This window comes from Canis lupus, chromosome 29, assembly GCF_048164855.1.
Source record: "Canis lupus baileyi chromosome 29, mCanLup2.hap1, whole genome shotgun sequence".
Classification (NCBI taxonomy): Eukaryota; Metazoa; Chordata; class Mammalia; order Carnivora; family Canidae; genus Canis; species Canis lupus.
The window spans coordinates 22,502,464-22,517,467 of NC_132866.1; the positions used below are offsets into that span (position 1 = coordinate 22,502,464).

At 42.5% G+C, this 15,004-nt stretch overlaps 1 protein-coding gene across 5 annotated transcripts in view; it reads left to right on the forward strand.

Moving 5' to 3' along the window:
• Positions 1-15,004, forward strand: part of SORCS1 (sortilin related VPS10 domain containing receptor 1) — a 506,783-nt gene that overhangs the window by 317,684 nt on the left and 174,095 nt on the right. For all 5 annotated transcript variants that reach the window (XM_072805397.1, XM_072805395.1, XM_072805394.1 and 2 more), the window contains exon 4: positions 1,710-1,868. In XM_072805397.1, coding sequence (XP_072661498.1) covers positions 1,710-1,868 — 159 coding nt within the window. The remainder of the gene's footprint in view (positions 1-1,709; positions 1,869-15,004) is intronic.

The following is a 15,004-nucleotide window of genomic DNA, read 5'->3' on the forward strand; positions in this document are numbered from 1 at the left end:
GCGCTCTTCATGTGCCATTTGCAATGACAGGACACCACTTTCAAAGATGACACTAACTATTCTGAGGTTTTAATCTGATTGCCTCCAAATGCTTGAGAAAGCTCCGTGTGTTTGTCTGGCATGTGGATCTTTTGTGACGTGGCTCTATTTTTTTTTTTTTCCTTTCCTCTCTCTTCTTTTCCTGGAATTATTACATCCTTAGCTGGCAATCTTTAAACCCTGGGCTGCAGTGATTTCTCTTCATATGGACACACATTAAGCACATCTTTCATGCCTCTCTGAACCAAACTCAGAAAGTGCCAATTAATAAGTTGATGGGGAAGAAGTCAGTGGGTAGCATTAAGGCCACCTGTCTGGAGGCATTAGGTGTGCACTTTGAGTGAGTGAAAGCAGACCTGCAGAGAGTCGGGAATGAGGTACTTTATCACACGTTCCTAGAGGCATAAAATGAGAGAATAAAAAGCAGTCAGGGCAGCTCCTCCATCTTGTTCCTTTTGTGGATTGTTCACACCACTCTGGCCATGGTTAACTGTCCTAACAAGAAAGTGCAAAGCCTCTGAAGGTGTGAATGTGTACACATGTAAAGCATATTCTTTGGTAAGTAGGCTAAAGATTGAGAAGGCCATCCTGCTCCTCTTTCCATGGCGCTCCCATTCGTACCTACTCAGACTGTTCTGGGTGTCTTTCTAGTTCCATGTGACTACTCTGAGAGCTCTTTTTGTTCATTCATTTATTTACTTATTCATTCATTTGGAAAATATTTATTGAGTCTATAAAATATGCTGGACGTTACTCTAGCCGCTGGGAATATACCTGTGGGGGAGAAAAAGAACATAAAGACTCCTAACTGGGAAATGAACTCTAGGGGTGGTGGAAGGGGAGGAGGGCAGGGGGTGGAGGTGAATGGGTGACGGGCACTGAGGGGGGCACTTGACGGGATGAGCACTGGGTGTTATTCTGTATGTTGGCAAATTGAACACCAATAAAAAAATTAATTTATTATTAAAAAAAAGAAAGAAGTGTCCAATCCCGCTATTCTCATGGAATTTTATGTACTACTAGGGAGTATGTAGATGATAAGCAAAATAAATAAGGAAATTATAAAATAGGTTAAAAAGTTTAAAGGGGCCTTTGTACAATTTCCAGAGAAGGCTTTAGGAAGCCCAGCCTTTGAGTCAAGACTCAGAAAATCAGACCAAAGATAGAATGACATGAGAGTATTACTGATCTGAATAAGAGGGCATATAGTAAAAGAGAGAAACTGGTGGACCCCATCCTATTTCTGTTTCTTTCCACCTTAATCACAACAGACTGTGACAAGTCTTGCTCTTTTATTCTCCCAAAATGAAAAGTATACAAGACACAATAAAAAAGAAGACTAAGGTTAGGGGGAAGACTGAGATATATTTTAGATTAAGGAAATGACCTTGGGGAAAAAACAAGGAGCCCCATAGAGGAAAATAAAATGCACTCCTCTATGAATTCTTCCTTCCTTCCACCTGTTTCTGCCTCTTTGAGATTTTTTTTAGAGAAAGTAGTTTCATGGCATTTGTCCAGGAAAACAAACCGGCAGAGTCAAGGTCCTTGTTTGACTGAACATTCTTTGCTCTTTTTTCCTCTCTTTCCAAAATTTTAGCTTGTTTCTAAGTTTTGTAGAATGTAAACTTAACTTTTTGTTGTTTTCTTTCCCCAACAATTCTTGGCTGCAGATTATGTTACTCACAGACCCGGAGATTGAGAGCAGTTTATTGATCAGCTCAGATGAAGGGGCCACCTATCAAAAGTACCGGCTGAACTTTTATATCCAAAGCTTACTTTTCCACCCCAAGCAAGAGGACTGGATTCTGGCATACAGCCAAGACCAAAAGGTGAGCATGATTACCTTGTTTGAGACAACAGTACACGGCTTTCTGGAGAACAGACCACTAGCTAATGATCTCTACATTTCTTCTCAGTGGTGACTTTTGTTCTGTGTGGTAGCCTGAACTCTGAGCCAAGGGGTCAGGGGCAGTGGGGAGGATCTCAGGGTGCTTGCTGGAGCTGTGTCAACATCTGAAACAGGATATAAGGGAAAAGCCTGACACTAAGGAAGGCATTGTGGAGAAGCAGTTCTCAAGCTAGATGCTGCAGACCATGAGGAGCTCCCAACCCCCCTGGATTTTGAGACTGTTTTGTGCATGTGGAAATGTGATCATCTTTCTGGATAAAGGACCCATTGCTTTTCTCAGAGCCTTCTACGGAAGGACAAGAGAAGGTGAAGAGCACTAACTTAGGGGTTTGCTAAAACAGTGAGAGAAATGGCCAGAGGAGCAGTAATAATGTCCATAGATGATATTATTCAGAATCAAGTAGTTTCAAGATTTGTCTGCTCTTGGTGATTGGATAGAAGGAGAAGTCTACTTTTTAAGAAAGCATTGAATGAAGTCGTGTGTGTGTCTGTGTGATATGTGTATATATTTTATGGGATACGTACTATTAAATATATTATGTACTCTATACTACAGATACACTATAAAATACCTTTCACTCCTGCCTTTAAGAAACGTAAATTTTCAGGTGGAACATAAGACTAGCAACAGCAAATATAATTAAAGACATAAAATATTCACAGGCAAATATCAGACTATAGCTTACCGGAAATAGGTGCAGTGTTTGAATGCTCTTTGTGAAGTGCATGATTCAGTGAAGTTATCCTGCAAATTATTTTTATAGGAATCTTGTGCTAGAAATTATATACATTAAATTCTTTTTTTAAAGGTTTTTTATTTATTTATTAATGAGAGAGAGAGAGACAGGCAGGCAGAGACACAGGCAGAAGGAGAAGCAGGCTCCATGCAGGGAGCCCAATGCAGGACTCGATCCCGGGTCCCCAGGATCACACCCTGGCCTGAAGGTGGTGCTAAACCGCTAAGCCACCGGGGCTGCTTGAAATTACATACATTAAAAGAAATACTAGATTTCTGTGAGTGAGGAGGGTATTAAAGGTTTTTTTGTTTGTTTGTTTGTTTCTGTTGGGAAGATGTTAGATGTGCAGGGTTCTTCCTGAAAGGAGGGGAATGGTGGAAGCAACCTTTCAAGGTCTCTACAGTGATATGAACGTTTTGGAGGGACCAAATTCAAATACTTAGGATTGGAATTTTATTCATGCTGTCCTTACTGCCAAGTAAAATGCACATTGGGCCTAAAAATAGAAAAGATTTACAATTAGTATTTTTTTCCTCTTAAGCAGCCTGCCTCCCCTTTCAGCAGAATGTACAATTCCATTTCTGGAGTCAAGCCACAGTGCATCTGTCCAGGATGGTGCAGTTACCAGAGGCAAGGCTGAGCAGCTCAGGACACAGCGTATTAGTCATTTAATCCACTGGGTTATTATATTTTATTTGACAGTTGGTTAATTTTCCCCAGAGGCATGATGAGGGCCAGATTTACCTGCCTAAGTGAAAACTCTGCACCTCTGCAGTTGTGCTAGAGGAGATGCCCAGAAGTGTAACCCTTCATGTCCCAGCACTTCAAACAGTGCCCCCCACAATCACTGTGGCAGAGTGGATAACCTTGGAGGAGTGAAGACATCCGAGTTGTGGCCCCAACTCAGCCACAGTACTTGGTGAACAGTACTTGGGATTGGCTCTCTTTGCTTTGTAATGGATGTGTACAGTTAAGCATACTTGAGGGTGTACACCCAATGAGATTGTTTTAGGTGCTCATCTGTTTTAGGTGCTCATCTGTTTTAGGTGCTCATCGTGGTGAACTGTTGGTCTGAAATAACTTTATCAAGGAGCATTCTATCCACGTGGGAAGAGAAGATATATGTACATGCGTTCACCAGTAGTCTAAGAGAGGCCAAAAAGGCAGTGCCCTCATTCACACATAATAGATACCCAGTTGAAGTAGCTGGATGGATTATATGAAATTGGCAGCCCAAAGTTCAGGAGATGGAGATCTTATGAAATGATTTCACTTTGATCTTAAAGAATATATGTCATAATTCTGTTTGGAGGGTCATACTTTACACAAGAAGAATGCCATGAACCATAATAAAAGAAGAACCATGCTTACATGGTTGGGAATATGTCCTTTTGGCCGAAACTGAACTCTAGTAATATTAATTCCGTGTATATATTCGGAATCTGATCTTGATTGTTTTTTATTGGTTTGACTGTTTGACTACAAGACAGAATAAGTTTGGGGTTTTTGTTTTGTTTTGTTTTGTTTTTGTATTTAGGAGACTTGTGAAAATTTTGGTCAGTGGAAAGGTGTGTTCAGAGGTATAGATTACAAAGGTTAATCTGGTAGCGATTTTAGGATGAACTGTGGTAATATGAGGTCAAAAGCAAGAAGACGGGCAGCCCCGGTGGCTCAGCGGTTTAGCGCCGCCTGCAGCCCGGGGTGTGATCCTGCAGACCCAGGATCGAGTCCCACATTGGGCTCCCTGCGTGGAGCCTGCTTCTCCCTCTGCCTGGGTCTCTGCCTCTCTCTTTGCTCTCTCTGAAGGAATAAATAAATAAATCTTAAAAAAAAAAAAAAGGCAAGAAGACCAGTTAGGATGGTATCATTGTAGTCCTGGTGTGGACCAAAAAGTATCCTCTGTGACCACAGAGCCAATGAATTCTGTCATCATAGAGCTAGAAGAAGCCTTAACAGTCCTTGTAGGTATGTAGCTAGCACACACCTTAGAAGTTAATGAGTTTCCCCAAAGGGAAATACCACTCATTGGTATTGAGTAGTCATGTCAAAGTTCAGTGAATAGAATGAAGGCTTACATGAAATTTGACGTGTGACAATTTGAGATTAGCAGATAGGCAGAAACCAGCCTTTCCGCTGAGCTTTCTTTTTCCAGGAAAGAATGAAGGTGAAATCACCCTGGGGAAAAAAAAAAAAAAATTGTGAATAACCTTCTAATATAAATCGGGGTTAAAGTACTCCCTGGTTCAGGGCTTGAATCACAGAATGAAGGAGAGGGGCATTTGCTGGGAGGGGAATGGGCTGCAGCCATCAGATAAGCCATTGGCTGGTGCTTTTGGCCGGAAGTCAAGTTGAGAGGGTCTGTGACCACTCAGGTGGGTCAGTGATCTGGAAATAATAGGTGGCAATCACCCATGAATCATGGCGTGTTTACCACTGACGAGATGCAGCAGTGAGCACTGAGGAAGGTCGGCAGGCCAGCAACTGTATTTGCCCGGGAAAAATGAACTTTTATTCTTTCATGTAAGGATTGCTCATCAGTTTTTCTGTGACACAGCAATTGCTACTGCGGCAGAACTCCTAGCTAAGGCCCTTGCCTCAGCGCTTGTACTTGCTCACTAGATGCTTTTCTGTACAAACCTATGGCAAACAGAATCCTCAAGCGAAAGGTTTTGTCTCTTAGAATCTTCTTCAGGTGGCAACTTGTTCAGATTCGCCTGTGAACAGAGGGGTCTTCCTCTCTTCCCTGTTTCCTTGTGTCCCATCCACATTGTCTTCTGAGGCATACATTCCCTCTTTTGCATCCATATTACCCGCTTTTGCATACATACTCTCCCTCTTTTGCATAATACTCTTCCTCATTTGCATACTCTCCCTCTTTTGCATACACACTCTCCTTCTATTGCATACACACTCTCCTTTTATTGCATATACACTCCTTCTGTTGCATACACACCCTCCTTCTTTTGCATACACACTCTCCTTCTATTGCATACACACTCCTTCTTTTGCATACACACTCTCCTTCTGTTGCATACACACTCTCCTTCTGTTGCATACACACTCCTTCTTTTGCATACACACTCTCCTTCTGTTGCATACACACTCTCCTTCTGTTGCATACACACTCCTTCTTTTGCATACACACTCTCCTATTGCATACACACTCCTTCTGTTGCATACACACTCTCCTTCTTTTGTGTATACACTCTCCCTCTTTTGCCAACTGTGTTTTCCCCTTATTTCCCTGCCATGGCTTTTTCTCTCCTTCAATGCAGGAGACTTTTAAGGCCCTGAGGACAGAGTCTGGATCTCTGGCTTGCGGGATGGAGCCCATATGGGCTGTGGTGTTCTGCTCTGCCTGCATTTCATCTTGAATGCCTCGATACCCAGTGGAGGCTTTTTGATGTAAGCATTCTAAAGGACTCAAAGAGTTTTGTTGAGCAGATTGTCCTTTCTGGCCCAAGATAGAGTTTTACTGGCCATCAATTCCATAGGAAATCAGACTTTTTTAGAAAAATAACTTTTAATCAGCAAGAAATGCATATGGATGAATGCCATCAGAATTCAAAAAAATCAGGATTTTTTTTTTGATGTTTTAGTCTTTTTTTTTTTTCCTGAGAGAAATCTGTCTGTGATATGCAATGCCGAGGTGGTTGCCAAGAGGTAAAAGCTTTCTTGAATGGGCATGGAGATTAGGAGCCCTCATTCCTCTGAAGTCAGAAAGAAGTACTCTGGCTACGTAGGAAGCTCCTGTCTGGAGCCTTATACAGCATAGACATAGGAGGTAGCCTCCTTGGCTTCTAAAGAGTCCATGTGAGGCTGTGCCTTTGGAAAGCTTCGGAATTTCCAAAAAAATAAATAAATAAACATTATAGACATTATGGAAATTGTGTGTCAGATGGACCAAGTGATACTGGTCCCATAAAGTCCCACTGCTTAGAATTCTTACAGAACAGCAGTCAGTCACTGTGGGCACTATGAAGGACTCACGGCATTTAGCATAGGAGCACCAAAATCTCTCTTTCCTTTATTTATTTTTTATTTCTGTAATTAAGCAGTAGGCGAAGCAAGCATTCTGTGCCTCCTTTTTGTTTCTTTGCCGGTGGATATCGAGCAGGTATGGAAACCAGAGAGAGTTCCTCTCACTTTCTTGCCTCCGTGTAGGAAACCACCCAAGGAAAGCTTAGCAGCAGGCTGAGCCTGCCAGATTACATCTTTATTTTAATTTGGCAATAAACTAGTGTACAAACTGTGCTATAAAACATTGCCTCCAACGGCATCTCTCATTCTGCCTTAAACACCTCACTAAACATGATGTGTTGGGAAACATTGGAAATGAGAGAAAACAAAACGCAGATGTGACTGAAAGGGAAAAAGAGGAGAAAAGTATAAGGATATGCACACACCTCCGCTTTGCAGGCCACCATGGCCTGGCACTGGGCTCAGGCCTCTCCATTGGGGGCATGCCTGGGGAACAATTGATGAAGGGGAGGGTCTGCAATGTCATGAAAGGGACAGGAAGTTTCCTGAGCATCTGGGGAGGAGATGCCCCCTCGCTCTGCTTATCCAGGTTGGCCAAGCTCTGCCAGGGAGCCTGCCACCCTTGACCCCTTTTTCCTGGTCCTGTGCAATATACTTCCTGTCGTCAGGCTTGTGGATGTCCAGGTCCTGCGAGGCCATGAATGTTAATTCCCCCTCCCACAAGCAAGAAATCAGACTGAACAAAGTGGTGGGGTCTGAGCTGTGGGGAAGTGGAGAGCAGGTGTTTGTGTAGACATTCAGAAGGGCGGGGGTGGAGAGGTGTTGGGAAGCTCCAGCCTGCCGTTCAACAGAGGATGGCTCGCCCAGTGTCACCAGACTTTTGTATTTTTTCAAGAGAAGGAATCCTGCTTCATGTGAAATGTGATATTTTCTTTTTTTCAAGTATTTATAACTCACTCAAAAATGTAAAACAGCAAACTGTGCAGGGCAGATAAACCTCACCTGCTGCCTTGCATGGGTCCCCAGTCACTTTTGTATCCCTTCTGCCTTTCCCATCGTCTTTGTTTTTCTCCTGTTCATGGATCTCCCTGTCTGCTTTATTTTAAGAGATGCTAAATTATTTTGTGAATTAAAAAAAAATGCATCCAAATTGGGTGGTCAGTTCTGTGGAGAGAAGAAAAAACCTTTGAGATAGTTTGGTGGGCCCCCCTTACTTTGTGGCAGTTCTGAGATATTCACCAGTGTGTGTTGTTTCATTTATTTTGGAGCTCTGTGATTTGGCAGTACAAGTGGTATCACCTGAGGACCTGCGTGATTCCTCTGCATTCCAAATCACGGTTTACAAAAGAAATAAGAGATCCTAAGGCTTGCATGTTAGCCTCACCTTCAATATTTTGGCACATGTGTATGTGTAAGATACACACAAAACCAAAACGTGACTTTAAAGGGGGAGCACACATTTTGATAAGGGGTCTCTTTTTCAGATTCTTGAAACTCTAAATACTAACAGTTGGCATTCTCTGTGTGACTGAAGACCGACTTTGAGTTAAAATGATATATTGATAGAAAAGGAAAATTATACTGCCAGTGTGTTTGATAGCATACCATAGAATTTTAGTAACTTGCATGAAAGTAAATTAAAAAAATACTTTTAGTTTCATGTCCATTCTTAGGAGGGGAAAAAAAAACAACTTCCCTTCGTTCCTTTTTCATCTTTTGCACTTCTCCTGACTGGGTCCTAACAGAAGGCTATTACTGATCATGGCACCTTTGGATGCTGGGAATTCCCTGGGAGATTTTGACTGCTTGAGAAAAGGAATGTCAGCATTTTCCAAAACTCAGTCATATTGGTTTCTCACCGGTGGTAGATGATACAGCAAGGCAGGTAAGAGCATGAGCTCTCTCCTCTGTCAGGCCCTGTCAGTGGCTAGGGGGACCTCCAGGAGGCCACTGACATTTTGTTGGTTCTCCAACGATGAAGTGTACAATACCTGCATTACAAGATGGTGTGAGGATGCGGACATGGCATACATGAAACACTTAACTCAGAGCCTGGTACAGAGCAAGCATCGTGGAGATGCCAGCTAATGCATTATTTCAAAGGCCTGAGAGATAGCTGACCTGGTGTGGCATAGCTGAATTTAGGCACAATGCTGCCTTAGTGGTAGTGTCTTCCCACCTGAAGTCCTAGACATTTTAGTCAATGTCAAATCCCCTCTTAGCGTTCAATTACTAAAAGGTACCATGGAACCAAAACGAATGAAGCAAAGGAAAAACCAATACACAGTACTCAGAAAATATTGATTATAATAACAGTAAACTATTAAATATTAAAGCATTTGTCTTCACAGTAACTCTGTTTGTTTCTGAATAGACCTAGCAGCCCCTTAATGTCAAAAGGGCAAGATTTACATAAAAAATAAATAGATCCTTGAAATTCAGCCCCCTGGAGATACTCAAATAATTTCTGCACAAGCACACACACTTAGGAAACTGATATCTACCTAATGCCATCCTGTTTCCCCAAGGCACTACATTAGGTAAAAAAGCCCTCAGTTATTTATAAGAAATATGTTGAGCATTATATTACATGCTGATTTGGTAGGATTTCCATGTGCTTGAAATTTTCCAAAGTCAGAACTGATTTCTAATCTCATGAATATGTAAATAATTTAAGTATCCAAGTACAAAACTGGCAATTAGAGTGGAAACCAGGGAGCTTGCTAAATGTCATCCCCAACGCTTGTTTATAAAACATTCTCAAGCTGAAATGCCATCATATGTAAACAAGAGAAGCCTCTGTTCACCTTAGATACTTTGTTTCATCAGGTTGTATCATTATTTTTCACTTGCAACCTGGGACACTTTGATCTATCTGTTCCTAACAGTTTGAATGGAATGGGCTACAAGAATAAGGAAAAATGGACATTTTATAAAGAAGTCAATGGGATTAAGGCTTGAACAGGCACAATTATGTTATTTGGTAGCTATTTAAGCTTTGAAAGAGAGTTATATTTTCGCTTACAACTCTTTAGTCAGCTCTTTTGATCTGTTCTACTAGCACTTGTCTGAATGGATTATGAAACCTTTTTAATCCAGGCACTAATCTGGGAGAGTTTGAAGGACATTTGATCTCATAAGAGAACATGAATCTCTTTCTTAAAAAGCTCATGGGATACCTGGAAAGACCTGTCTCTAAGGGGGGTAGGGGGCTTTTAGAAATCGAATAATGCTAGGATTTTCTGAGTTCCTCCATGACAAGAGTGGTAGCAAGCAATGGTGTTGCCAAAAATGGAGAGTGATTTTGGGAGGAAGAAGGCTTGGCCTTGTGAGTAAATACGTTTTGTGAAATTTATGACTTGATGGTTTTCATGTTTTAAAAAATAAAACTAAAAATGTTTTCTTGTCCAGTCTCCTACCAGGATATTGTAAATACAAATTGCAAATGGCACAGCCATTGCCCCAAGGGACCCAGAGGCCAAGATCACATAGCTGGCGAGCAGAAAAACCAGAAGTCACATATCCTCCTAAAATTTCCAGGTTCCTTTACTGAATTATATTCTTAATATAAAATATTACCAAATGAAAAGGCACCAATACAGACCTTCGAGGCTCTCACTCTCCTGACGTGCTTAACCCCAACACCTCCCTGGCTGATCCAACCAGGTATGATGAGAAAATAACCCAGGACTAGAAGACTTGAGATTCAAAGCCAAACAGCTTCAGTTGCTCTAGGAAAGACCATGATAAAAAATATTTAGCCTTAGAGGTTGGGAAATTGAAAGCTCTGTCTAGGACCCTCCCTTGCTTCCAGGAAGTCTGGAAGAAGAGGGCAGTGTCGGTTACTTCTCCCTGTCATTCCTTCCTTCCTCCCTCAAGGTCTGAGGTCAGTGAATGCCAAAGGCAATAATCCATAGCAGAAATGAGTGAGAGAGTACTAGAATTGACCACTGTAGCAAGCATTCTGCAAGGCATTTCACATCGATTGCTCAACTTTATTTTTTTTAAGATTTTATTTATTTATTTATTTGAGAGAGAGAGGGAGTACAAGCAAGGGGAGCGACAGAGAAAGAGGGAGAAGCAGACTCCTCACAGAGCAGGGAGCCTGACTTGGGGCTCAATCCCAGGAACTTGAGGTCATGATGTGAGCCAAAGGCAGATGCTTTACTGACTGAGCCACCCAGGTGCCCCTCAACTTCATTCTTAGAGCACACATTAGAGATAGTATTATGCCCATTTAGCATTTGGGGTTGAGGCTTCAAGGAATTAAGACAATTTTCTCAGATGGCCTGTACAGAGATTGCTAGAGCCATATTATAGCCTATATCTGAATGTCTTCACAGTCCATCCTCATTGTACCATAAATCCAAAAACCAAAAAGCAAAAAAGCCATTTGCCTCTCTAGGAAAATCAGTGTGATTTTTAAATTTTCTGTAATTGTCTTTTTTTTTTTTTTTTTTTTTTCATTTTTCTTTAACAATCTCTTCCCTGTCCCACCTACCACTCTTCCCTCTGACAGATGCTGCAGTACCCATTTCAGGAGCTGATTTCACAGCAGAGGGAGGACTGTTGTTTGAAGATCACAAGAGAGAGGAAGCAAGGGGTGGGGGATCTGTGAGCCAGAGGAAAAGCACCCCTGTCTGGCTCCTAGGCACCCCCGCACCCCAGGTGATAGAGTGGAGTCTGCATGTAAAATTTCACCCTGCCTAGGAGAAGGGACCCACTTCTGGTCAGATGTCTTTTTTATTTTTATAAAGATTTATTTGTTTGTTTATTTATTTATGATAGACATAGAGAGAGAGAGAGAGAGTCAGAGACACAGGCAGAGGGAGAAGCAGGCTCCATGCCGGGAGCTGATGTGGGATCCGATCCCGGGACTCCAGGATCGCACCCTGGGCCAAAGGCAGGCGCCAAACCGCTGAGCCACCCAGGGATCCCCTCTTTTTTATTTTTAAATATAAAATTTATATATATATACATATATATATATATATTCATATTCATGAGAGACACAGAGAGAGAAGCAGAGACTTAGGCAGAGGGAGAAGCAGGTTCCCAGTAGGGAGCCTGATGTGGGACTTAGTCCCCAGACCCTGGGATCATGACCTGAGCCAAAGGCAGATGCTCAAACACTGACCCACCCAGGCATCCCTGTTTGTATATATTTTTTAATGATGTCCCCTTCCCTCCTCCTCATACGCATCAGCTCTAGCTAATTCAGGCACTCGCCTCTCCTCCACACTGTTGTGGCACCTTCCCACCAGTCTGTCTCTCCTCCCTCCCATCTTCACAGTCCTGATGCGTCCATCTTACAGAGGCATGGTTCCAGTTATCTTCCAGTTCTGTTTCAGAACTGCTGAGCTTTATCATCTGTGCATTTACATAATGGTATGATCATATGGCTATTGAGAGCTACTCATTGATATTGAGGGATTGGTAACATACATCCGATTTCAGCTTCCAATTATTTTATTTATCTTGTATTTATTTCTCCATCTATATTAGATAATCATTAAGACCAGGATCCATCTGATAATTTTTTATACGTACCTCCAGATCTGAGTGCATGGGAAGTATCCACAGATGAAAGTGGCTCTTGGTCACATGTGGACGGACCCTTCTTCCCAGATAGCCCTAGTTCCATATGTCTAATCCCCCAAGCCTGCCTCAAAGTGCCAGACCCAACTGTGGGGCATGCGACAGACTTCAGTGACAGCTGGGGAATGGCCAGTGACAGATTTGACAAATCCAGCCACAGGAGAAATTGATGAAGCCAGCGATGTGTCATCATTCCTGCTTACTGTCTATCAGCAAAGGCTGAATACGCAGCCTTGATGCTCTTGTCTTTGGACCTTGGTGACATTTGGATCCAATCTCTATTAGCTCCCCGTAAGTTCTGGTAGGATTGCATCTGTCCTGCCTGGATGCAGGCTCTGTTTATAGCCTCTGCTCCCACTTCACTTTTCTGCATGCAGACCAGTTAAGCTGGGTCTCTTGCCATTCACAAAAGAAGAAAAACATTACCCTAAGCTTTGTTGCTCTGTTTATTTGCTCAGACCGACCCATTCATTCTGGAACACAATTTTTTCCACATAGTTATCTTAAGGAATTTTAAGTATACTCCTAGGTCTACCTTGAACGCTCTGTCGGATACCCACCTTTTCCTCTCCTACATAGGCCACCATAGGACTCTGAACAAAATGTGACACATTATTATTATATATTGTCTGTGATGTTCCCTGATAAGCTAGCCTTTTCTTTGAGGAATTTTCTTTCTTTTTTTCTTGTTTTTGGGTTTGTTGTTGTTGTTGTTGTTCTTTCTTTGAGGAATTTTCATCTGTTTGGGATGGGAGAGCTGGTCTGTGATGGCCATCATGGTTCTCTCACCTTCTATCCCTGTACCTACCAGCCAAGGAAAAGAAAACTGCTCAGGCCAGCACTTAATGAAGTTTTATTAAATTGTTTTAGGTACAACAGGATGTGTTTTTCCCTTAGAGTGAGTTCAGGCCTTCTCCTGTACTATAGAACCAGAGCATCAGAGCATACTTCTGAAGACTGGGGATTTCTGTGGATGGATTCTCTTTCTTCTTGTTGAAGCTGGTGGAAGAAAGAGCTTGATATTTGCAGTGCCTCCAGCCTGGTGTTAGGGATTCATTTGAAGTCCTCAAGGTACCATCTCTTTCTTCCTAAAAAGAATTCAGTAACAGCAGTGAGAACTAGAGAATCAGGAGGTAGATGAGTGCTTTGTACCCAGGCCATCCTCCAGGGCAGTATTAGGATGAGCAAGTAAAATAAAACTGGCAAGGTTTTCTGTCAGCCTTCTCAAGAAGTGCAATTTGCAGGCCTCCTGCCTCTAAAATGTTAAGGGCAGAGAAGCAAAGAGGAGAGAGCAGGCAATCCTGAGAAGTGCCCACAGCAGGACGTGTTGTCAATATGGCAGCCTCTAAGGAGTCAGTGTGGCAGAAACCCAGGGACCTGCCTCCTGACTGAGAAAGTCTCCATGAGAAGCTTTATGGGGAGAGCATTCAGTCCCATCAAACAAAGGTTTAAAAGATGTTATCACTCTTCCTTTTTACCAAATTGTGTCCTTGTACCAACTTCCTAGCCAAGAACAAAATCCCTAATGTGTACCTGTCTCTGATGTTAAAAGAGGGGCTACATTGATCTGATTTAGAAACATTAAGATGACTTTGCAGGGACAGTGATGAGTATGAGCTCTTGCCATCAGCACAAGGAAGTTGAATTTCTCTTCAAAGAAAGTTGCTACTCTGCTAGGGTTTCAACCACCGTTTGAATGAGAAGAAGGTGGAAAATGGGCATTAGCAACAGCTGCTCTCGTGCCTCCCTTCTCCCACCCAGTCCTAATTGGCTGTCGATCAGGAATGCTGAGAAAGGCTGATGAATCTCAGTCTTTCCCACCCCCAAGCTCTTTGTCTCCTAGTGGCATCCCAATTTCCCCTCCCTCGGAGCCAGTGCTCCTGATCCAGCTTGCAGCTCTGCAGCCTCCTGAGGATGGTACCAGGGATGGCTGAACAACTGGTTAAAAGCTCATAACAAAACTAACCCTTGCCATTGCATCCTTTGCAATTAACTGTATTTTTATCTGTAGTCTTCTTAGAGCAGACAAAGGCAGATGGCAAGAACACAAGCCAATGTGAGAGATGTCTAAAGGAGGAAAAAAATATAAGTAATGAAAGAAAGAGGGAGGGAGGGAGGGAGGAGGAGGAGAAGGAGGAAACAGAGAGACCATTCAGGAGAAGAGCCTGGCAGGAGGGAGAAGTATTGACAGTCGGGGACTAGCATAATGACAGAGTGGAGGGTCAGGCCCTGAGGCTGACAGTAGATCTTGAGCATAGATGAGCATTGGGTTTGTGCTCATTATGTTCTATTTACTGAGGCAGGGAAGTGGTCTCCGATAGTTTAGGATGATTTGAGACAAGAAGGACTTTCTGCCTTGCATTCTTAGGCAACGAGTCCTTTCCCTGTTCCCTTTCTGAAATTTCTACTTCGAAAATGTTCCCCAATATTTTGTACCACAGTCCAATAAAAACAATACCAAAATCCCTTCAAGAATGGCATTTTGGGGTTTATGGCAGAGGTTAGTAGATGAATGCTGCCCTCCTAAAACTAATTCATATATTCTATCTTCCTCTCCCTGATATCTCTCTCTCTCTCTCTCTCTCTCTCTCTCCTCCTCCTCCTCCTCCTCCTCCTCCTCCTCCTCCTCCCCTCCCCCTTTAGCATTGCTGGAGAAAGCTGCTCTGCTTTCTCTGATGTGACATAAAGTAATGATAGTTCTCAGGTCTGTGTTCTGACAGTCAAAAGAAACCTTAGAGCC